The 26,982-nt window shown below is 33.7% G+C and overlaps 1 protein-coding gene across 1 annotated transcript in view; it reads right to left on the bottom strand.

The window, feature by feature from the left end:
- The window catches only part of LOC124080732 (TBC1 domain family member 5), a gene marked incomplete at its 3' end in the record, with an annotated part of 424,799 nt that overhangs the window by 226,566 nt on the left and 171,251 nt on the right, over window positions 1-26,982 (bottom strand). Inside the window, 1 exon segment of the mRNA XM_046426732.2 lies at window positions 15,688-15,819. Coding sequence (XP_046282688.2) covers window positions 15,688-15,784 — 97 coding nt within the window.

The raw sequence follows: 26,982 nt of genomic DNA, 5'->3' as shown, positions 1-26,982 counted from the left end.
TAATGGAAGACGTAATGCTTGGGATGAAAGTTGGGGGGGGTAGGGGAAGGAAGGTGCTCTTAAAAAGAAAGGAGAGAGAAATAGATAGATTAGAGTAGAATGAAAAGAACAATAAAACTTGAAACGGGAAAGAAAGAAAGAAGGAAAAGGGGAGAAAGGAACAGAGAGAAGAGAAAAAAAAAATTGAAGTCTTAGAGATCCATTTTCTTCTCTTCCAGTAGGTGGAGCTGTGCCCTCCGAGCGGAGCTTCTGCCCTCTGCGTGCTGATAGTAAGGAGGCTCCTGGAAGACTCTGTCTTGTCAGTCCAGAGCCGTTTCACTTCTCCGGCCCTTCCCCCCCTTCCTCCTGTCAGCCAGCCAGCCAGGTCCTGTTCACCAGAAGCGGTTCCCCAGAGATCTAGTTATACTTGCAGCCCCACCGCGCGTCCCATTTAAGCCCCAGTGCTGTGGTAAACTGGCGGCTAAGACCTTGGGATTCGCCGGTGGTGATATGGGGGGTTGGGGGTCAGGAATCCCCTCTGCTTCCCTACATACACGCCCCCGGAGAGATCCCTGAGGTTTCCTGGCTGCTTGTATCTGGATGGGGTGGGAGTCACACAGCTGCTAAAGTGTATTCTGCTGGGAAGGAATTCCGTCGGCCAAACTCCGATGACGTCACCTCTCTGCTATGGCGGGCCCCAGGATCCTTGCCAGAGTGTCCGAAGGGAGGGGTGGGACTGGTCCGTCACCGGTTGGCCTCGGCTCCCGGCTTGCTATTTCATGAAGGCTTGGCTAAAGACCTCTTCCTGTCAAGCTGTGTCTCTGAGGCTAGCCACCCAGTCATGGTGGCTGCAGGCGGGCGGCTGCACCGCTGTGCGCGGACAGCAGCTGGCGGATCTGGACCTCTGCGTGTTGTGGCAGGGATTCACTCGTCTGGGGTAAACTGTCACTTCCAAAAATCCTAGTAACTCCTGGCCAGTCTCTCTTCAGTGGAATTTTGCTAGGAGATTCTCTGCAAGTAGAATCTAAGCGTATCTATTCGTCTTTCTGACCCCATCACTGAGGGGGTATTGAAAGCGCTGCCTCTACGCCCGCCACCATGTTGGATCTCACCAATGGATTTTTAACTTTATGGTATGTGGTGCTGAGGATCGAACCCAGGGCCTCACATATGTTAGGCAAGCGCTCTACCACTGAGCCAGAACCCCAGCCCCTTTACTGTTTTAATCTGCAATTTTCTAGAAATATGTATCTTTATCTGCAATCTATATCTATATAACATTGATGAGGCTTCTTTCCATATCTTTACCCAATTTTTAAACTGTAGTGTTTTCTTATGGTTTAGTTTTAGGAGTCCTTTATATTATTTGCATACTATTATTTTATTAGATATGTTCTAAAAATGTTTTCTCCCACTCTATGACTTGTCTGTTCATTCTCTTAATAACAGCTTTGTTAGAAAAAGGTTTTAATTTCAGTGAAGTCCAACTTACCTTTGTTTTCTTTCATGCACACCATGTTTTGGGGAATTTTTTTTTCCCTAATCTCAAAAGTTATCATCAAATCCATGGTCTCCTAACATTTTCTCTCATGTCATCTTCTGAGAGTTTATCATTCTTCAGTTTACATTTAGATTTATAATCTATTGACATAACTTTTCTATTTTAAATTTCACTTTTGCATAAGCATATGTGCATATGAATGCCCAAATGTTCCAGTGTCCAATTGTTCTGAAGCTTATGTTTTCTCCAATACATTGTCTTTGATCTTTTTCAAAATCAACTGACTAGACATAAAAATAAATAAAATAAAGGCATACTGTCCATCTACAACTACAAAAAAAAATACATTGACTGTGTGCATCTATTTCTAGGCTCTCTATTCTGAAGTCAGTTAAGGTCAGTTCTCCAATTTTGTTCTCCTTTGATGTTGTGATAGCTATTCTAGGAGGATGATAGATTTTTCAAAGAGAAAATCTTGTCTAGTTACAGTGAAAAGTGATTGAACAAATGTGTAAAACAAGATGTTAAGGCCTTCATGAGCTTTCTTTTAAACTTCAATTAATCCAGCAAAAAAGGGCTGCTCTATAGGCTAGGGAAGATATTTCTGAAATGCTGTTAACACTGACATGAACTGAATCAATCCTCAGTCCTAAAATGCATTAAGCAATTTAAGGGCATATTATTTTATTTAAAAAAAAAAAAAACATTTAGGTGATTTCTTACTCACAAGACAAAGCATTAAGAATAAAGACTACGTAAGCCAGTTTTGGAAGAAAGCCAATTAACTTCTTAAATGTGGCATTCTTAATAAAATGAATCAATGTCTCTATTGTATATATTTTATGTTTTAAAGATGGGGTATTTATAGAATCAGATTCAATTAATTCTATTAGTCTAACAATGGTGTTTAGAAGTCATTAGATATATCATTTTTAAATTAAAGAGAAATTTTGAAACCAAGTACAATGAAAGTCAATTAAGGAAAAAATGAGAATGTTTATTGTAGTACATGTAGCAACTAACTAAGTGGTACTTTACTGAGACTAAAATCAAAGTGCTATGTAAAGAATTACCTAATTTCCTGCAGTTGTTCAGTAGATTGTTCTTCCAGTAATAAACATATCTTGACTCATCAATGAGCAACTAGGTAAACTGAGCTTAGAATCTGGAATAAACAATAAATCCAGTGTGGAAGTATTGCATAAACATTCACAAGTGTTGAAAAAGTAAATTTATTCCTGAGTCTTACTGAAATGAGAGACACAACTAATTTATAAAGTCTGTAGATTAAACTTCTTGCAGTTAACACTTAAATATTTATTGCCTAATTACTTATGCCCGCTTTTTGTTATTTGCAATTCTATTTGTCATTGACCAATACCTATGACCAATGCCTAAAAAGGAAAGAATATAAAAGTAACAGAAACTTATTAAATTAGGCACAAAGATTCACTTTTTTTTTTGGGGGGGGGGTGGATACCAGGGATTGAACTTAGGGACACTGGACCACTGAGCCACATCCCCAGCCCTATTTTGTATTTTATTTAGGGACTGGGTCTCACTGAGTTACTTAGTGCCTAGCTTTTTACTGAGATGGCTTTAAACTCGCCACTCTCTTGCCTCAGCCTCCCAAACTGCTGGGATTACAGGCATGCATCACCATGCCCATCTACAATTTTTTAAATTTTATCTTATCTGGATTACATTCATTTCCCTTCCAACAAAATCACCAACTTCTTTACATGATAATAATTCTTGCTGTGTTTAAAAAGAAAAGCAGATTTTATTAAGCATGGCTTGGTTGACAATTCATCTACTTCTGCTTACTTAACACATATACAAGTAGCACTGTAATCATGTATTCCTCCTAGGTTTCTGATCACAGCAAAAGTAGGCTGGGTGAAAGTGATCACAGGAGTGGAAAAACTTTCTCCCTATGTCCCGGAGTGTTTTCACTGGCTAATAGAGGTACTTCTTAGGTCAGGAATACTCGTATTAAAAGATAAAACAAAAACTCATATGATCATCAATTTACTTTTGCTTCCTACATTTTTTAAATAGTCTACAACCACTACATACCCCTCCATCAAGACAAGCAATTAGAAATAATCTAATATTAGGAATATTAGGAATAATTACTGCAATAAATAGGAATATTACTGCAGTATTAAGTCAAAACAAGATAAAACTGAACACAATCGAAAATTTTCAGGATCTATGCTCCTTTTTCTAACTACCACTAAAAGTTTCAAATACTACTTAAACAATGATAAATATGATATGTATTTGTAAATACCAAGAAATGTTTTACATTTTTGAAAGCTTTGCTTTCTAACTTTCTACTTTCTCCCCCATCGGTTTATAACTAGCAGCTCTTCCACAAAATCAGAATCCATTAAAAGTTTCTTTCTTTTATAAAGAAAGAAACATGGAGTATTACATTTTCCTATGTGAAATATGCTATTAAATAATAGCTTGTACACTAATTAAAGCAAATGTAATTGTGAGAACACATTGACATTGTTAAAGTAAATTAGTCAATTCGTTAATAGTTTCATTTCAAGTGACCCTAATTGTATTAATTGTGATACTAGCAAATTAAATTGAAGAGCATTAAACACATTGTTCTAATATGGCCTAAAGGAACAAATTCTCCATTACATCAGCAGAGGGAAAATAATGATTACATGGCCTCCTCACCCCAAATAAAACTCCTATGTATGTATGTTCATATGTGTGGGTACACACATGTGCATACTCAATGGGTCAAAGAAAAGGTGTCACTAGAATGCATACACTGTTACTACCGTAATACCAGTAGCATAGTACAAAATGGACCACAGGGAAAAAAATGAGCTTTAGGTAAATGGAAAATTTCAGGGCATCCTTTTATCTCAAGTTAAGTAAAAAGTACTTCATTAAACTGCTATTAAGAATGAGAGAACATAAACCAACTGATATGTAGGACCACAACATAAAAACAAATTCTGAAGATACAACTCTTATTAAATGCCTACTGTCAAGTCAAAGGATATATACTAAAATATATTCCCCCACCACACACACAAACAGCTTTCTTTACACACCTGGCTGCTCCTTGTCTGTCATTCATATCTAGCCAAAGCATCGCCTTCTCAAAAGCCTTCCTGAGAATCTACATCACTCACCCAGTCACTTGATGATTACATCACTCTATTTTAATTCTTTGTCTAGTATTTATAACTGATTTTTTATTTCTGTACTTAATCTTTCACTGTTTTACTATCTCTCTCTCATGCTTAAATGTGAAATCCATGGAAAGCAAGCAGTCTACCTTGTTCAATATTCTCTCCCCAGGAAAGAGTAGCATCTTCAACAAATGGTGCTGGGAAAACTGAAAATCCATATGCAACAAAATGAAATTGAATCCCTATCTCTCACCATGCACAAAAGCTAACTCAAAATGGATCAAGGATCTAGGAATTAAACCAGGGACTCTATGTCTAATAGAAGAAAAAGTAGGCCCTAATCTCCATCACGTGGGGCTAGGCCCCAATTTCCTTAATAAGATGCCTATAGCACAAGAATTAAAATCAAGAATCAACAAATGGGATGAATTCAAACTAAAAGTTTTTTCTCAGCAAGAGAAATACTATGTGAGGTAAATAGGGAGCCTACATCCTGGGAACAAATTTTTATCCCCCACACATCAGATAGAGCTCTAATCTCTAGGGTAAACAAAGAACTCAAAAAGTTAAACACCAAAACAAAAACAAAAAAAAAAACAAAAAAAAAAAAACCCAATCAACAAATGGGCCAAGGACCTGAACAGACACTTCTCAGAAGAGGATATACAATCAATCAACAAATATACGAAAAAATGCTCATCATCTCTAGCAATCAGAGAAATGCAAATTAAAACTACTCTAAGATATCATCTCACTCCAGTAAGAGTAGCAGCCATTATGAAAACAAACAACAACAAGTGCTAGTGAGGATGCAGAAAAAAGGTGCACTCATACATTACTGGTGGGACTGTAAATTGGTGCAGCCAATTTGGAAAGCAGTATGGAGACGCCTTGGAAAGCTGGGAATGGAACCACCATTTGACCCAGCTCTTCCTCTTCTCAGACTATACCCAAAGGACCTAAAAACAGCATACTATAGGGACACAGCCACATCCATGTTTATAGCAGCACAATTCACAATAGCTAGACTGTGGAGCCAACCTAGATGTCCTTCAATGGATGAATGGATTAAAAAAAATGTGGCATTTATACACAATGGAGTATTACTCAGCACTAAAAAATAATAAGATCATGGCATTTGCAGGGAAATGGATGGCATTAGAGCAGATTATGCTAAGTGAAGTTAGCCAATCCCCAAAAAACAAATGCCAGATGTCTTCTCCGCTATAAGGGGGGTGACTCAAAATGGGGTAGGGAAGAAGAGCAGGGGAAGAGGATTACCTCTAGATAGGGAAGAGGGGTGGGAGGGAAAGAGAGGGAGAAGGGGAATAGCATGGATGGTGGAAGGAGACCCTCATCATTATACAAAATACATGTATGAAGATGTGAATTTGTTGTCAACATATCTTGTGTACAGGGATATGACAAATTGTGGCATAAAGGTGTATTAAGAATTGTAAGGCAAAAATAATAAGAAGAGAACTAATGTAAAAAAAGTAAATTAAAAAAAGAAAAAAATTATCTCCCCAGTTACTAGGTGCTCAATAAATATTTTTGTACAAATTAATGAATATCAGATCTGTGGCCCACAGCCCTTTCTGTGTGAAAAAACGTGTGCCTCTCTGATTTCCACTCACCTAAGTATTGTTGCAATTTCTTAACTATCATGTAAGCATGTCTGATTGAAAATCTATTAATCAGTTCAATAAAACAAATTTATTTATAAGTTCAATTATAGATACAGATTAATGATTGTGTTCTAAACTTGGTCAAATCACTCACATTCTATTAAAATTTTCCCTAAACCAAAATCCTATGAAATTAACTGCTGTTAAAATCTCTCTACATTTGGGAGAAGAAAGAAGACAGTAAGTGAAATACAAGAATTATTTTGATCCCATAATATAAAAGATTAGTTGGTTCATAAACTGCCTCAATTCTGACTTAAGATAAATTGTCACAATATATCTCAATCAAAGCTAGTTGGGTTTTTCTGACTAAAATTAAAGTTATTTAAATTTTGGCAGGATTTAGAGAAATACAATATATGTCAGCAAAAGAACATCAGATAGTTGTCTAAAGACTCAAGTAAATTATATTCTTGGTACTGGGCATATAATAAAATGATCATGTAATTAAATTTTGTAATTTTTATTATTATTATCTTTATTTCTTCTATTTAAAATACTTAAGACTTTCCTAAAATAGGAAAATACAACAGCTTGAAACTAACATTTTTCTTTTCCTTTGTGTTTTCCTATATTCTTCAAATGAGACTCTTTCTCGGGAAATTTTACATAGTATGAATTCCAAACCAATACAAGTTTTGTTTTGGTTTTGGTACTGAACTCAGGAGTACTCAACCATTGAGCCACATCCCTATTCCTATTTTGAATTTTATTTAGAGACAGGGTCTGAGTTGCTCAGCATCTCACCATTGCTGAGGTTGGCTTTGAACTCGCAATCCTACCTCAGCCTCCCAAGCAGCTGGGATTACAGGTGTGTGCCACCATGCCTGGCTCAATACAAGTGTTTCTTGAGAAGAAGATTTCAAAACCACTATTTGATTGACAAGCAAGTCCTTCTTCCAGCAAAAGTATAGTGATAGCAAACTAACTTATTTTTAATACCTATAGAATGAAAGTTAAATATGTGAACTTTAGATAAATGACAAATTAATAGGGTGAAGAGGTTATCAAAGTTTTTGGCAAAGACATCACTTAATAACATCAATGTAAGTAAATAGTAATGGGGGAAACCTACATTTAAATACTTAAAGAAAGGAAATCATTCAAATACTAATACGAATACCACAATAAAACATGTCTCCTTCTTATATAAATGGCATGTATACTTCCTAAATTTATAAAACACTAAAGTAGATTAAACACCCACAAATATAACACAAATTAAAACTCCATACAGTATATTGACTACTGTGTTAAAAATGATTATTGGGCTGGGGATACAGCTCAGTTGGTAGAGTGCTTGCCTCATATGCACAGGCCATGGGTTCAATCCCCAGCACCACCCCCCCCCCAAAAAAAGTTATTGGAATTCAAAATATCAATTCTCTTACCTCTCTGAAAGAGAAGTACAAGGGCCCTGGCTTCTACCTACAAAAAAAATTCATCAATATCCCAATACAATGAGAGTAAAACAATTTTTTAAACTCCCAACTACATGTAGAGAGAAATTTTCCAAAATACATCAGCGATATTTAAAAATACTCCTAGATATTTTATTACATAGCTGACCATGATACAGCAAGGTAGAAGATAATTTTAAGATTTGGAGCTTCTTTGCAAGTTCTTGTACCTATGAATTCTATTATGCTGCTTTTCTATGTTTCCCCTAATTATTTTTCCAATATTTTTTTAAATACAGGTTCTATTTCTTCTAAAATATGTTTAATCATGGGGAATTCCTCTGCTCTTAACCTTTCTTTTTTCTTGTACTTTTTATTATGCTTAAACATAAAACTAACATCTCTGGGGGATGACTGGCAGATTTCCAATTCATGGTCTTTCAACTGAGGTCTCTCATTTTCAACTTTTTTTTTTTAAGGAGCACCTTAATTTAGAGGAAATAGCATGGCATGTTCATCACTCTCTGATGTCACTTCTTATTGTCATTCCACTTGACATACCTGGTTTTCTTATTCTTTTGATTGATTTTTGGTTTTGTTACTAGGAATTAAACAGATCTTTTAAAATAATCGACTTTTTAAAAATCCTTGTTACCACATTTAAATACTCTTCCATTTATATCACAATCTTTACCTTCAATAAAGCTATTTTCCTTGAAGACTTTCTACCCTAACAACTTTCATCTAACCACACTGCCTTCTTCCTTAATATCTAGGGAGAATTGTTTTTTATTGAGAATAAAATTCAAACCAAGACGTATTCAGATTAATATAGATCCAAAGTATTATAAAGAGTCAATATGATGTTAAGCTAGTTTACTAACACTAAGCAATGTTTCACTGAATTCATATATTTATCTAACACATAATAATAAAAAGAAGTGATTTGAGACCATATTACTAATTTGGGGGAATTGTGAGCAAACATTAATTAGCAAGGCATAAAATATAATATACAACATTTTAGATTATTAAAACTCACTGTGAAAAGCTTGCTATTCTCTAACCATCACTGACTCTTAGTCATCAAGCAAAACTTTAGCCCTACTGCTTCCACGTCCCCTGTTGGACTCCCATCATCACTACTGTTTCGTTCCCCCTGACTCTATCCCTTAAAATTTTCTACTCTGCCTTCTAAGAATCCCTTCTTTTGAGCAAACTTCCTTATATTCTCAATCCATCAATAAAATCTTCGACCACTGATTTTCTTAACTACTGTCTACCTGTTATCTGACATAAAATCCCTGCCTGCTTTTGTCACCAAATCCTAGCTACTGAAATCTGGACATAATCACACAAGTTTATAAGCTATTATCACCTGTTAAAATGATGCCTAAGGTTCTACCTTCTTTATCAACTCATTCTAATCTCTTTCCCTCTTCACAAATCTTCAACTGCTCCACATTGTTATTCACTCTCAGCAAATAACGTAGTCCTAACTTATCCAAATAGATTAAAGTATCAGTGATATTTCATTGAATTCTCTGCCACAAACCTGATGAACTTACAGTACCTAAACACCATTATCTTCTTCTTCCTTCCCATTTTCTACCAAAAATAACATCCTTCTTCCTTTCTATATGCTCTTCCATCTTTGCTCTACATTATATCTCCTCCAGACTTCCAAGCTCCCTGAACTCCTCTTCCTTTTTTAATTTTTCAAGTATTATTATACCTTCTTTCTCTATTCCTCATGCCAGCTTAGAATAGAAAATGATTGATTTATATGAAAGAGTATTAGACTATGGAATCTTAAGATTACAAAAACCACTGCATTTATCACAGTCACAATGACTTAGTTCATTGAATGCTTCTATTTCTTAACTTTCAACAAACATCTGAAAGTTTTTGCTCATTCTTTTCTGACACCTTCACTTGTATGACTCCGGCCTCTCCTGGTTTTCTTTGTGCTCCTCAATCACTACTTCTTAGTCTCCTCTGCAGGAGCCTGCAAAAGGCCATTTGCTACAAGACCATCAAGTGGCTTTTTAAAAATCTTGGTACTCTTCTTGCACTACATGCTGTTATGGAGTGATTACACCGTTCCCTAGGCTGACACATCTGTATCTTTACCCAGACCCGTACATGTATATCTTCATTTGAATGCTATTAGGCAATTCCAACTTGTATCTGAAACTGAACTTCTTAGAATCTTTTCTGATGCCTACCAGGAGTCCCTGCTGCACCAAGCAAAATTCTTTCTCTAAATTGCCCATCTCAATGCAAGCATTATCACAGTCTTAACTGGTACTCAGAAAACTTGATGTGCCTTCAAAATTCTCTCCCCTACATCTCATATCAAGTCAAATATTGAGTACTGTCAATTCTGCCTCCTAAATACTTCTCAGATGTTTCCACTTCACTACATTTCCAGTATAAGCCCCTATCATTTCTCACCTAGACTAACAGCTTCTTAATTGATTATTCAACTTACAGTCTTACCCTACCACTACAGTTTACTCACCTTACGATAGCCAGATAATTTTTCTAAAATGGAAATCAGGCTATAACATTCCTTTGATGAACTGCCCACTATTCTTAGTATAAGTAGGCTTCATGATCCTAGTTTTCAGTCTCATTTGAACTTTAGTCTTTAATTCTACTCTCAAAATCCTCATGTTCAATCAAGGGCAAATCCAATGCACATACTGTTTATGTAATCCCACCTAGCTAACATGTACTCATCATCTAGGTTGTGGCTTAGGAAGAAACCACAACTTAATCTACCACTTCTCCAAGTTTAAGTTGTTCTCTCTACCCATTAATATAAGAGCTGAGCATACTATAAATTCCTCTGGGAAAGTATTCACTATTCTATATCTTAATTGGCCCTTTGCTTTTCTGTATGGTACCCCCAAATCCTGCAATGAAACTTGACAACAGAGCATTCAGAACTATTTTTATCTTTTTTCATTTCTAGCATTTAAAGCAATGTGTAGAGGGCTGGGATTGTGGCTCAGTGGTAGAGCATGTGCTTAGTACCCTAGCACATGTGAGGCATAGGGTTCAGTCCTCAGCACCATATAAAAATAAATAAATATGGGCTGGGGATATGGCTCAAGTGGTAGCGCGCTTGTTTGGCATGCGTGCGGCCCCGGGTTCGATCCTCAGCACCACATACAAAGATGTTGTGTCCACTGAAAACTAAACATTTTTTTTTTAATCAAAAAATAAATAAATAAATAAATAAATGTAGTGCACAGAAGGCACTCAAGTATTTACTGAATAATAAAACACATTAAAAGTATTGTAAACTTAAAAGCTGCCATCACATACAGTCTGTTGATTCTACAGTATTTCATTTGCAAAATAAAGTACATTTGCTCCATACCACAATTTGAAGCATTATGTTTACAAAAATTTCATTAAAAGCTATACATGGGAAGGGAGTGTAGCTCAGTGGCAGAACACTTGCTTGGCATGCACAAAGCCCTGGGTTCAATCCCCAGCACCATCCAAAAAAAGCTGTAAAAGTACATATTAAATTTATGTAAGCATACTAAACATATTCTGTACACCCAAAAAGTTGGAAACAGTCATCATTTATTTCCTTAGCTTTCTTTTGCAAAGTAATTACTGCTGTGAGTTAATTAGGGTGTCATAAATTGACATTTACTAAGCAGAAAACTCTACCTTGTCCTTGTGGAAATTTAGATATATCACATCATTAAAGGAAAACATGGAAAAAGTGATTATTATTATTATTTATTATTATTATTATGGAGCTGAGGATTGAACCCAGTACCTTGTGCATGCAAGGCAAGTACTCTACCAACTGAGCTATATCCCCAGCCCAAAAAAGTGATTTTTAAGAAGGACTTGAAAGGAAGAGAGGTCAAAAAGACCAAAGAGGAGAGTACACCGACTTCTGAAACTTTAAGAAAAATTCAAGTACTAGAATAACCAGGGACAATAAAACAGATTTCATACATTATAATTTAGAAAATAAAGGAGAAAAGTAGATGGAATATAGATATTAAGCAATTATTGATTAATATAGTGCTCAAACTGGTAACAACAACTTCATTAGACAAATTATTCAATGAAGCTCATGTGCCAGGGGCTAGATATACAAACAATTCCAGCATGGTTCCTGCCTTCATAAAGGCTACATTTGAGACAAGATAATAATGAAGAAAACAAATTAACGTAGGATTACATATTCTGTGGAGTAATATGAAGAAAACAAGAAAAATGCCAAAGAACAATGGTATGAGAGGAGGCCCATACCCTAGAACTGTCTCATCACATCTGAACCGGGCAAGAAAAGGAAAACAAACAGCCATACACATCATAGTTGAGTATGGATTTCATCTTTAGTAAAATAGTATACTTACTAAAGAGCTGTAAATCAGTTAAGAAATTGAAAGAATTTTTCTCCTTCCTAAAAATGACTCTAGCTAATTACATAGAGCAGGACAGAAATATAACCTGCCTCAGACAGGTTGGTACCTTGGTCAGATATCTATCTTTGGCAGAACAAATTCATCTTTCACTCAAATCTAAATCCACCACTACTGGATTGTGGGGTGGAGTGTAGTATGGAGTACAAGAAGAGTACCAAGGAGAAAGATTTTAAACTAAAGGCCATGACATAACATCATAATTTTACCATATCAACTTAAGTATTTTAATTACTCCAATTTCTTCATCAATAAATTCAGGACATTCCCTTTTAGTTCTAAAACTCTATGGCACTGTAATGAAAAAAAAAAAGCAAATTTAGGACAAAATTTTAAAGGAGGCAAAAAATAGAGTGGCAGAATTGTGAATATCTTGTATTTTTAAAAGTAGGTTAATAAATATTTTATACATAAAGGTAGGGAGGTTTGAGACAGATTATAAAAAAGGCAAAGATGTCAAGTAATTATTATAAAAGCTGTAAGAAGGTGAGTACTGTGGCATTTAGAGTTGAAGTTAAAAATTTTGGTAGTATGTAACAAAAGGCTATTTTCAAAGGAATCTAATGAAGGAAAATGTCCTTTTCTCATAAGCCACATTCCAACAACTTATAAACTTGGGAAAACAACTATTTATTCCAATAATGTTATTTAATTAGTTTAAACTGCACTAAATCTTGATATTTTCAGTTAAAAATAAATTACTTTTCCATTTAATTAATGATTAAAAGTCACATGCCAAAAACAATCATGACATATAACAAATATTTTCCTTTTTAAAAAAAATTCTTTGAATTATAGGTATCTGATCAGTTATTATTTCCCTATGGTCAGAGATCTTAGAATTTAAGGTAGCAATTTATATATATATATAACCAATTCTAACAGGGTACAGAGAAAATATCATATTTTCTGTGCTGTTCCTTATTTGAAAAAGGATGCCAAGAAAAAATTGAATTCACTTGGAACATACCCCCTAATATTTATATGTAGGTATAAATAGTACTTCTGCTCTTACATTTTTTTCCTCAACTAGCCATGAAAATAAACAGTAATTTGCAGTTCTCTCCCTCCCTCCCTCCTCCCCACACCCCACTACCTGGTAATTTTTACTAATCACTTCATAAATTCTCAGAAACATTCAGCTATACTCTTTCCATATGAATGTTAAAATGCAGAACTAAGAAAATAAAGACTTTTGTTTACTAATAGTGTATATAACAATTTTTTTTTCAATTATACATGACTCATATGCAGGCAAACCACTGACTGAAGTCCAGTGTTTACTTAGAAAACAAGTCATCTGGTAGCCACAAATTCCCTAAAGATTGTAGCAGAAATGTGTAAAAGGCTTCAAAATACTTGAAAAAAATCCCATGGAAGACAAATTAAAATAAACAAACATACTAGAAAGGTGATGATTCTTCAAGTAAACATGACAATCTTATTAAAATGCAATGTATGTTTTTCTTCAAAAACGAAATCCAAGAAGATGAAATAGATACTTTATATAAAATGTTTACATATACAACGCAAAAAATCCACTATGGTTAGTAGCCTTTATGGCTTTGAAGAACTAGATATTTACATATCTCTCTTTCTGCATGTGTGTGTGTATGTGTGTATGTGTGTTTTGTATATATTTTTAACAGTTGACAGCTGTTTTAGAGCATACAGAGATGCCAAGCTGAATGAGGGTCTTGATTACTTCAAGATTAGCTATCTAAAGTTTCTATTCATTTTAAGTGTTGTTAGTTGGAAGAGTCATTAGTCACTTCCTTGTCTCATAGAACATCAGCATACATTTACATTGTTAATGAACATTTGGGGTAAATGAATTAATGGCACTTTTAAACATCAATTCACTCCTAATAACTCAGTATGTCATAGAAATGTTAGGCTAGGATATAAATGAAAAGCCTTTTCAGTAAAGGTAACTACTCATTCTGTAAACAATAAAGGATAAAATTAATTTAAATTTTTTTTAATATTTAATGAAATAGACTAGAGAAAAATATGCACTTAAAAAACAGAAAACTATATTCTCCACTAAGCATAAAAGCCAGAAATAGTATGAAAACTGTATTAAAGAATTTTATGTACATGTAAAACACTTATAGAAGTATGAGCAAATTTATTTAACTTATTTAATGGTGAGTACTGCTTATAGGTATTAATTACATTTAAGACAAATCCTCACTTGAAAAGCTTTCATGCTTACTTTCATGCTTACTACTGGGAAAGCTTTCATGCTTACTATTAAAATACTGAAAATAAAATGGTCACATTTTCATATTATCAAATTCTTAAACATCAGGCTGTTGAGTCTTTATGTAAGAAAATATGAAAACAAAAATATCACAAAGTCATTTTGAAATTCTACTATTTTTCAAAACATCAATGGCATTTGCATGATGCAGATATTAAAGATACACACACAAAAAAATAATAATAATAAACTCCATAAAAAGGCTTACATTCTAAAGATATAGCCAATTTAGTAGTCAACCAATTCTTCAAATTCTCAAAACACGAGCTAATGTCAGCCCTTGACATTAATATGAACACACACAAAACAATAATTTTATTTTAAGCATAAAACACATATTAATTACTTTGACTAATTTAAGATATTTTAAAATAGACCTCAAAACCTGATACAATGGGTATGATTGCCGGAATGTTGCAACTCTACAGCATGTACCACCAGAAAATGAAAAGTTGTGCTCCATTTGTGTAAAAAAAAAAAAAAATCATTAAATTTTTTTAAAACCTGATATATACATTTCATGAGTGCAAAATTACAATTAGTCAATGAGTTTAATCAAATATTTAATGATATACCTAAAACTAAGGATAAGGCTTCAAAAATTCTCACATTCATTCCTTCCTTTTAAGTATATTACTATCATTAAGTAAACACTAAGAAAATAAAGATTTTTATCTAGACACATTTTAACATAGACACATTTGTTAGGTTTTAATAGGACAGACGCTGACTATAGTCTACTTTTTAACAGTTTACAACTGAATAATTTGAGTATAGATCTTTAGAAGTATGTCAAATTTTCAATTATTTGCAAAAGGGAGAGAAAAACAAACAAACAAACAAAAAACTCAGGCAATTATTTTTTAATCCTGGAATAAACTTGCTAAAGCAGTGAAAAATCCCTGTAAAAAATCAATACCTTTAAAATGTTTGAGAAAGGACTCTGCATTTGTATGCTGACATCATAGTTTATTCTCTTTCCTGCCCCGCCCCAAGAATGACAGCGTATTAAACATTTGAGTCATGCTTCTGTCTGTAATTCAAAGTACACTTTTTGTAGCATTCATTAGTGTCAACAGTGTTCTGTAAATATCCAGGGAAAAGTTCTTAAAGTTCTTGAAGTTTCCTGGTGAAAACTATACCCACAAGGCGGATCAAGCTAACTGGAACCCCTATGCTAGGTTTCCTAGCATTCCTAGACAGCAATTGCATACAAAACTCACCTCCAGACTTGTTTGAATAACTGGACAAGGGGTCAATGCCTACTTCTTGTTCTTCCGGCTGCAGAGGATGTCTAGTTTCAGATAAGGAATGATACATTGTAGAAACTGGACAGTATCACCAAAAGGAACTTCCTAGGAAATAAAAATAAAGAAAAAATATTTTTTCTTTCTTTCACCTATGACAAGGAAGAAATATAAGACTGAAATGATTAAATGAGCCTTACAGACATTAACAAGTTTTCCACAGGCTCCAGGGACTGTTACTACACCTTAGTAGGCTTATGCAAAAAAGGTGGGAAAAAATTTCCATTTAAACACATTCTCCCAAAATTTGAACTTCACTTATATCCTTTATTTCAATGTTGAATCACATTTATTTTCAGTAAAATTTTGCACAAACAGCTGAACTAGAAGTTAAAAAACAAACCCTGTTTTTACATTTATGGCATCTTTTACTACAAAAATAATACATTCACAGTAGAAACCTTCAAAGTACAAAAAATTCAGCAAATGATAATCATTTATACAACTATACTAGCTAGAAACAGCACTGTTGCAATTTCCATGTAACATACATACTTTTCTTGTTTTTGTTGTGGATATTTAAAACACATATGTTTTTAATGTGATCCATCATGATAAACAATGATTTATCATGAATGTCTTCCTTCCCACTACAATAAAAATATGTGTACGTCACCATTTCTAATGGATCCCTAGCATCCCATCATGTAGCTATCACAATTTATGCAACCAATATCTTATTAGTAAACAATTAGGATGCTCTCAGTTGTTCAATACCATAAACAACCTCACAGTAAATATCTCTGTGTCAAACCCATGACCATTTCCTTAAGATACATTCCTGTAAGTATACTTGCTGGATTGTAAAATATATTTGTAAATTAAGATTATATAACTTTTTGGTAAATTGTGCTTTAGCAAGATTTGAATATAATATAAAAGTTCATTTCCCTTAGGCTTGTGTGGATCTTTTTGAACTGACACAACAGAGATTCATTGAGTATCAAGAAACTGCAATGTGATTACTAAAGATTTTCTGTTTCTTTGACAATTATTTGTTGTTACGATTTGAAAACATGCTTTAAATATTAAGTATATTAAGTCTCTGGCGTATGACACATTTTTCTCAAAGTGTGTCCATCTTTAAGTTGTTATAACATAAGGGTATTTTGTGACAGAAAGTATACATTTTTCATTTTTATGCATCAAAATATGACTGTATCTCCATCATGGATTTCTTGTGTCATGCTTACAAAGGCACAATTACATAAGTAACCACCTATATATTTTATGATTTTGACAGAGCTTCCCCTCAATTCTTATTCCAAATATTCTTGTTCTACATTATTCCAAATTGAAAACATTAAAAAATAAATCTTGAATTTCTAAGGTACCTTAACTATTGTGGTTAAGATCCTAAATGTCCCCCCCAAAGCTCATGTGTAAAAGGCTTGGTCCCCAGCTGATGGCACTATTGGAAAGGGGCAGTAACTTGAGAACAGCTATAGTTGAAGGAAGTTAGGTCATTGGAGGGCATGCCCTGGAAGGCTATAGTGGCCCTGGCCCCTTCCTCTCTGTCTTTACCTCCCAGCAGACATAAGGTAGGCAGCTTTGCTCCCTCCACCATGCAACTCCTACCATAATATTCTACCCACCCAAAAGCAATTGAACCAACCAATTATGCACCAAAACCTCTAGAACTGTGAGCCAATATAAACCTTACCTCCTTTAAGTTGATTTCACAGGTACTTTGGCACAACAATGGAAAACTCACATGTTAACTTCTTGTAATTTTTCTATAGCCATAGGGTACAAATTAACTTTTCAAATCAGAATTCTTACAAAAAATAAACCAGGCTCATCAATTTTATCCAAAATAATGCAAGTAAAATAATATTTTAAATTTCTATGTCAGAGAAGACATGAAAGAAAAAAAATGAGAAAAAATAAATGGGAAAAGCAAGTCCAAAAGAAAATGAGTACTTAATTTTATAAGATATAGTCCTTAGCTATGGAGAAAAGGTCTCAGTGATACGCATGAATACACAAATCCTTGATCAACTTTTCCCAATACAAAATGTTCCTCCATTCCATTCACTTTTTCTCTAAAATCCTCACCTTGTAAAACACGCCTTTCCTGTTCATTTCCACCATTTTTATTAGAATCCTCCAACTCCTCACCCACCCACAAATCACAGTATGATGTTAACAAGTCCTATGCCCTGGGACTGTGGCTAAAACAACAGAATCAAAGGCTTAAGGAAAATAGAAAACTTATATTGTAGAGATAAAATAAAAAATTTCTAAAGCCAGAAAACCCTAAATCCATAGATTTAAAATAGTTGTCACTATTTGCTTCATATGTATGCAAATCAATACACATCTATAAAAGGAACTCTGGGAAATTATCTACTAGAGGGTAGCAAAATATAGATAATCAGATAATATAGAAGTTATTAAAAAATCTGATAATCCTGTTGAACAAATTAATGAAAAGAAAGTCTTCTACAACAATAAGGCTAACCAAATTTAAATGCCTATTATCTTCAGGCAAAAAGCGTTATTAATTACAGTGTACATTTGCAAACAACGAATACTGTTGTGAAAACACTCTAAATTCTTCATGTACACTTATCATTTCATCTTTCTTACAACTTGGTGATGATGTGTCTTCATTGTCTTTGTTTTCCAATTAGTTTAAGAGAAAACTAATTAAATTTGTCTAGAGTAACACAATTAGAAAGTACTGAAGCCAGAATTTGAACACATTCTGTCTAGATCCAGAGCTTATATTCTTTCTCATATACTACAAGGGGATCTCAATAAGTCAATGAGGCACACAGACCAAGTATAAAACAAGGCGTAAGATGATGAGTCTGTGAATAATGAAACACCCTTAATTCTGCTTCAGCTCTTTCAAGATAAAATAGATATACAGAATTTTCTGTGAACTCCCCTTACTTGTAATTGTGGCAAATAATTCAAATTTAGAAATAAATACTGTGCAGAACAGATTAAACAGATTCTGAAATTGTATCTGGGCAACTATTTTTAATGTAATATTCATATCCATGTTGCTACATCTTAAAAATATGAAATTAAAAATTTTTAAATGACTTATTCCAAGTTAACAGCTAGATTTACCTTAAAATTTCTTTAATATCCTAAACTATGTTTTTATAACTTCGTTACCTAAATTTCTCTTTGTATTATAGATTTCACATACCTAAGATGATTTGTATGAATTTTAAACTTTATAAATAACAGACAACTGACAAGCAAATTGATATCAAAGTCTATTTTAAAAAGGAACAACAAGCCAGGTGTTGTGGCATGTATCTATAGTTCAAACTATTCAGAAGCTGAGACAGGAGGCTCTCTGGAGCTGAGGGGTTTAAGACTAGTATAGGCAACATAGAAGATCCCCTACTCAAGGAGGTGCTGGGAGGGGGGGAGGGGATAGGAGGGGGGGAATTAAAAAAAAAATTGTTACCACATTTAGTGACAAAATGCCTGTAATCTCAGCTACTTGAAAGGCTATTGGAAGAGGAATACAAAAGTTTGAGGCCAGCTAGGACAAAGCAGAAAGACCTTATCTCAAATTAAAAAAAAAAAAAAAAAAAAAAGACTTGCAGCTCAGAGGTAGAGTGCTTGCTTTGCAGGGGCTGTGGTTCAAGCCCCAGACCCTGAAAACAAAGAAAAATGTCTTTTTATATTTTATTATTAAATTAAGATATACTACAATAGGATGATGTTTATATATTCATTCAACGTATTACAAGATACTTAAAGATCTTTTCAACAACTTAAAGGAAATTAAGCTCACTAATGTTTCAATGAATTTAGTTATAATTATAAATCTTCAGTACTTGGCAAGTATATGGTAACCCCACCCCCCAAACTGGAATACATTAATCTATAATCATTCTATATAATCAGGAATCCACTATCTCCAAATTTATTATGCCTATAGTTTTGACTGAGATACTGAAATGCTTTTATAATTAATAAAAGTAAACCTGATGACTATTAATAATGAGTTATTTTCAAGCAATCTGTGGAAGAGAAAAAGTGTGAAAAATATTCTTAGTTTTCTTTTGATTATAATCTTAAATAATGATCTACTGCAAAAGTAACTTATTAAAAAGTTGGCACTTTTTGTTTTTTTATTTTAATATAAAGAGCTATTTTGGCATTTTAGAATATACAAAAATACTCAAATGTGTCTGTTATTGCTATGCTGATTACCTTATAAAAATCAGAATAAAACATGGCTTTAAATTGTGAAATACTTTTAAGAAATTCTCAATTTCTTTCATAAATATACCACAAGAAAATATGTCTCTGTACTTATTTTGATATTTCTTACATATAAATTCAATACCTTTATCACACTATATGAAAATATTTGATAACAATTCATACAAAAATGAAGGTAGTTTTGTCTTTAGTTTTAAAAATAATCACTCTAAAATTAACAAAAACTTTGAGTTTTAATGATCCATTACATCTTAAATTTGTATTACAAACTTTGACTTCTATACTTGATCTCTACCATCTAGTTTCTACATAGAGAAAAACACAGAAAGGCCAGAAGTAGGCCTCTTTGTAAATGACTACTCAAATCCATGAGAGATACATTTCAGTTCTCTCAAATGCTACACAGCTATGTCTAGACTTCTTGATAAAAATGATACCCAATTTTTATGGAAAAGGGACTGTCTTTACTTTCTTATAACTTTATAAATAACAAGTTTCCCTGTTTTACATAAATTTGAAATTCAGAAAACTCAAAACTGGTTTTAGTACTATCCTGGTCACAGAAACTGACAAATTAGATGGAAATTTCCATCTCATCTTAAATTGAGTTACCTTCTAAGGACAATCTTAAAGATACCTGCACTAGTTTCACATATCTGATTCTTATAGCATTAAATGTAAAACTGATCTGTCTAAAAAGAGGGAAGTCCTGTGCTAATGATTAACAAAATGGTGGAAGTTTAGCACTGAAGTTTGGAAGACAGTTTTAAAGTACATGAAAACATTTTAAAACTTCTTTCACATGCATAAGCGTCTCAAAAACTTCAAATTATTACCACTGTACAGACAAAATGATAGACTGAATGAATAATACTTTCTCTTTTAAAATGATTATAACAGAACCTCTAGGTTTTGTGTATTTCAGTTTATATACATTACTTCACTGTTTCTAATACTTAGGTATTGAATTAGCATTCTGAGTTGTGTCATTCTAAAGACATCCATATTCAAAAAAGCTCATAAGCATACTACATTCATTTAAATTCACTGATGGTAAACTTAAAAAGTCAAACACTGAAATGACAAAGTAATATTATTTCACACAAAGATTTCTTCAATAATAAAAGCATATCAAAGAGCTTAAATAGGCTATTTCCAGAATATGATTATAAAAGGAAGGGATACAGCATAAATGTGTGTTACAGATAGCATGTATTTACTATGATGAATATTTAACCTGAAATATGACGTCTTGGCTATAAAAGCAAGTTTTTATTAATAGAAGCTCTATTATTATAATAGGAGGTGAGGTAATTAACATTATCTATAAAATTAGGAAAAAAACACCTTTAAGTGTTAGTAGCTAAAGGTACAGTTGACAATTGGAATTAATGATGTTCTCTGAAGTCTTAATTACAAGGGAAGAAGGGAGGAAGAAAAAAAAAGAAAAAAGAACAGTGTTCAATTTTTAAATTCTGTCACTCTGTAATGCAAAAGTGTTACATTGGACTTTAAAGAGATTAATTGTTAAAATCAATCATTTGAAAGTCTTAATATTTAATATTGTTAGATTGTATATCAAAGTAGTTTTATTATTTATTTACTCTAAACCTTTCCAGAATACTTCATTTGACAACAGGGGTTCTGTTTCTCACAAGATAAATGCATTTACAATGCCAAATAAATCATATATAAAAGCATTTGTCTTAATACATGTCATTCAATATTAAGTATCACCCATTGGTAAAACCCTAAAACCCCAACTCATTTTTACCAGTCATAAAGTTGTAATATAAAGTGCTATTTAATAAACAGGTACAGGACTACACAATAAAGTTCTTCATTCAAGAACAATGATTTTTTTTAAAAAAAGTTACTTAATCCTTATAATTTTATACTGTTAGAACAAAGGTTTAGGGTTAACTGTCCACTGAAAATTAACATACTACACTAACAATGTACACAATGAAAACTATGCAGAATACATGAAAGTTTCAAGTTAGACTTGATCAGTTAAAACTGCTATAATAAAAATACTATTGACTGGGTGGCTTAAGCTATTTGTTTTTCACAGACCTGAAGACTAAGAAATCCAAGTTCAAAGTGGGAGTAGGTTCAGTTCCTCATTTGCAAATGGATATATTTTTGCTATGTCCTTATATAGAGGAGTGAGAGGTCATTTCTCTCCCCCATACCTTCCATAAAGGGATTAATCTCATTAATGAAGGCTTTCCTCCAGTGACCTAATTATTTCCCAAAGGCCCCACTTCCAAACATCTTCACATTAGAGATTGGGGCTTTTTCAACATATGAACTGGGGGTGTGGGGTGACAACATTCAGTCCATAGTAAGTATGTAATATAAGACTTAAGTAAAAAAAAAAAATTCTTAAAAACTTTTTCGTAAGTTTTTTGTTTTCTTTCTGGAAAAACACTTCTCCTGACACTTTAGTCCTAGTTTCATCTCTCTCATTGAATTCTTCTAATGCCCTCCCAACTGGTCTTCCTGCTTCTATTCTTCACTGTTGTTATAAAGCCAATCATAACAATCTTGTTCCTTTCATCAGTCTGGCTGGGACAAGTCACTCAATGTGAGAGGCTTCTAGAGACTTTTCTCTCAATTACAAAGGTGTAGACTATTAATTATAGGGCATTAGCCAATCCTAGCTTGACTCTACCTCTGGCATTCTTGTTATAATATATGTTACAATATATAATTCTTGTTATATTATTAGAATCATCACTACATTGATATTTTCTAAAACTTATACATGAAATCAGCCTAATAAACCAGCTTCCTTGGGCTGGGAATATAGCTCAGTTGGTAGAATGCTTGCCTCACATGCACAGGGCCCCGAGTTCAATCCCCGACACCAAAAAAAAAAAAAAAAACCTTCCTAAATCTTACCACACAATAGTCAATGTGATTTTTTTTTTGCCATTATAGTTTCCCAATACTTTTAGCATAAAGTCCAAACTCTTTAATAAGCCTTATATTCATGTCCATGAATAACCCTTTGATTCTACTCTCCCTTTTCCCTCAATATGCTCTACCCACAGGATTGGTTTTTCTTACACTTCAAATATAAATACTGCTCATTGCCACTTTAGGTCTTTGCATATCTCCTGTTATTCCTCTGGGAATAGTCTCTCCTTCATATCATTCAGATATCTGCTCAAATTGAGGCCAGCATAAAAAGCTTTTCCTGGATCCTATCTAATCCATTGGCATATCTTGTCCATTACAACCTCAAAACAAACTCCAGAAGCAGATCACTGTGTACCACACTCAACTCATCCAAGTCATTGCCACCCACATTGTGGTCTATATAAAACTCTCCAATAAGCTTCCTGTTCCCAGCCATGCTTTCTACAGTTACCTAACTGATCCATTTAAAATTTAACTCAGCTGCCATCCATATTTCTTTTTTGCTCACAAGCTAATGGCTTCTCTTCTCAGAATAAAATAAAAAATTTCCACAAAGCTCTATACAATTTTGCTCCCTGCTACTGCTTTGAACTTTGATCCACAACTCTCTCCACTTTTCACTACAATCCTCCAGTCTTCAAGGTCTGTTGATAGTTCCTCAAATGTGCTGAGCAAGTTCTTAGCAAAGGAAGAGGGGCAAGGGTTGTCCTTTCTTCTTTCCAAAAACAAATATCCAGAGGATTCTCACCCCAATTGCTTTTAGGTCCTGCCTCAACAGTTGCTTTGTTTGTGAGTCCACTGAGGACCACACTCCCAGATGTACAACTTTATACCCCTCCAACCCAATCCCCTTAACAGCTTTATTTTTCTTAAAACATTTAACACTATCTAATATATTACACATTTGTTTCTATTTTGTTTACTATGGACAATTCCTCTAAATTCTAGTAAAGCAAAGTTATCACCCAGGGAATGTAACCTTATTTTTTTTATTATGGCATTCTAGATAAAGTTTTAAAGAGTCATAATAAAACACAATGAGAAGAAATTTAACCCTGAGTTAAATACTAATTTAAATTAACTTAAAAAGTTCTTAGGTATATGTGAGGGACATATATTAGCACAAAATAAAATTTCTAAAATAGACTTGATATTTGAGGAGATAGATCCCATGAAACAGAATAGAAGGCTGCGAAATAGCAGCTCAGTAGTGGAGCATTTGTCTACCATGCACAAGGCACTGGTATGATCTCCAGCACCACAAAAAGTAAAATGAAACAGACTAAAAAACTAGGTGAGTAAGATCTTCAAATAATAATTAAAGGAGGAGAGAGTTAGTCCCAGATAGGGTCCTCTCTAGGCTAAGGAGTCCAGCAGACACCTGGTCTGTGCTGCTGTTACAGCACATGCTCAGAACCATAGGAGGAAAAGGAGAACCTGAGTTCCCTGAGGACCAATAGATTTCTAAGGCCACTCTTGCAGAGCAGGTGTGTGCACTTGTGTGTGAGGGTGTGTCTGAGCAGGCATACTTTTGCCACCTACACTTACCTGTGCTTATTCATACTATTACCTGCATAAGATAGAAAGCTGTTATCTTTAACACTGTCCTTCAGCCAGAAAACCCTCTGTTTTACACTAAAACCAAAGAAAACAAAAGGGTCCATGAAATCTGTGCATTTTACTCAATGTGTGCTCTTTACTCTTATTTGGACTGAAATGAGATTAGCTGGTAGATATACCTGTACAGCGGGTGAGAACTGTCACAAGCCTTTTTGTTTCAACTTTGAAAATTTAAATGTAAAGTATGAAGATGTGAATTTGGTGTCAACATACCCTATATATAATCAGAGATATGATAAATTATGATATAATGGTGTATTAAGAATTGTAATGCAGAAAGAAAGGAACGAAGGAAGGGAGGAAGGGAGGGAGGGAAGAAGAATAAAGAAATTCCTGAGAAGGTAATGTTATAACTTAAACATGGATGCTTTACAAAGTTAAACTTCCAAAAATAAATAAAAGAAATACATAGTATCCAATGATGAAAATGTCATAAAGCAGTGATTATGAAGAATCAAATAAAGTTCATGAAAAAGAGAACCACCACTGGAATTTCCAAGTATCCTTATGCATTTACAAAAAGGGTAATATTTCAATAAGAAAGATAAGCTTGAAAGGCCTTCAGAATAACATCTGGTTCAGATTTGGTATAAAGTAGACAATCTTGTGTGGCTAATCTTTTAAGTCAATTTTATTAAAAATCCACACATCTAAACATAAATAAGGTATGTTATAACTAATTCTACTTTTCTTGTTTTGAAAGATGATTTTACTTTTGTTGCAATTATTTTTTCTTCAGATGAATTAAATTCTAGATAAAAGATGACACTCTGTAAGACAAATTATATCTACTTTTTAATTTCATATACTACTTATGACTGACACAAAGATTAAATAAATCATGTATAGGAACATATATCAAAAACTGCAGCATCTTGTGGTTTCCTCACAATAATAAACAAAAAATTCTTCATAAGACAGCAGATGTATGAGTAGCTACATTTTGTTTAAGGTTATATGGATCTCAAGTAAAAGTAGTGTAGATTGTAAAGAGAGATTAGGAAATCACTAGAAGAGAGGAGAATATTCCTCTGGGCAGGGAAAACATCATGTGCAAGGGCTCAGAGAAGACACTGCAGGAACCTTCCAATCAAAAGGAATCAGGTTCAGCTTGGTGGACAATCAGGTTCAAGAAGCAGAAAGGATTCAAGGCACAGCTTATAGAACATGCCCAAGATTCGGCAATGGAAACAACTGAGCACATTTTAAATTAAAAAAAGGACAGGAATTTCTGCTGCTGCTTTTCTATATTTAACCTTTCTTCAGCTAAACCAAACTATAAATCTCAGCACTTCCATACATGTAACTCCTCTGGCAGGCACTACTTTTATTATTCAATTGCCACTTGCCCTTAAACTTCAATGCAAAATCACCTCTCCCCAAATTCCTTTCCCAAATTTTGTTTCAGATGCCCACTTCATACTTAACACCTTGACATGAACCATTGCTGAGTAAAACAATTGGTTTTCTTCTAATCTGTACTTCTTCCTAAGGGTAGTGGACATATTTTTATTTGCCTATACTTCAAGTTACTAGTATACTAGTCAATCAATCAATAAAAATCCAAAAGATATACTTCATTGTAATTCCAACATATGAGTAGTAATTGAGACATACTTGTTCTACATAAGCACACAAATTTAAATGATTTAAAAGACCCTTTTGTACACCGTCAGAACAGATAGCAAAACTTTAGGTTACACTGGTCAGGCTACATGATATGAGTTATCTATCATATTTTTAAAAGCTATACCGTAAATATGACCTAAAACACTCATTAACAAATACACACTGAGGACATATGAGGACCAAAGTCTATAGCACTGCTCTTTATATCAATGCAAACCCAAAAGGCAGTGAGCTTAATTTTATATAATACTTGGTGAAAATCATCACTACAATATAGCATGTTATATTGAAATATAGTATTCGTCTTTAATCAAAATTCTGGACATTCTCACATTAGATGACAAACTAGATTAACTAGATTTCTTTTCCACAAAATCAAAATTCTTTGTGAAATGTCAGCCTTGAAGATCATAAAATTATACAGAATGATGAGGAAACATGCTTATAGTGCATATAAATATGAGAGTATATAAGGCTGCATTTAATTACTGGTTCAAACAACAACCTGATCTAACCTTTGACAAGTAAAATAAATGTTCTGAATAATTTAACTAAAGCAAACATTTGCTGTTAATGCTAGCTAATTATAGTAAGAGGCTGAAAGATAAGGGGAAGAGAGATGACGAAGAGAATGAGAAAGGAAGATGAAATTGTTTTTAATTAAGGTTGAGATCTGCAACTATTCATTGAAACATGATTTTTTTTTTCAATGAATTCAATTCACAGAAAAGGGCAAACCCAACAAAGTTGCTTGATAAATTCTCAGATAAAAAATCATTAAAGCTGGGGCTGGGGATGTGGCTCAAGCGGTAGTGCGCTTGCCTGGCATGCGTG

The sequence above is a fragment of the Marmota monax genome, unplaced genomic scaffold (genome assembly GCF_021218885.2).
Source record: "Marmota monax isolate L192 unplaced genomic scaffold, Marmota_monax_Labrador192_F-V1.1 WCK01_AAM20220418_F8-fsc00452, whole genome shotgun sequence".
Classification (NCBI taxonomy): Eukaryota; Metazoa; Chordata; class Mammalia; order Rodentia; family Sciuridae; genus Marmota; species Marmota monax.
The sequence above is the reverse complement of the archived record's forward strand: the minus strand, read 5'-3'. Positions and strand labels throughout refer to the sequence as shown.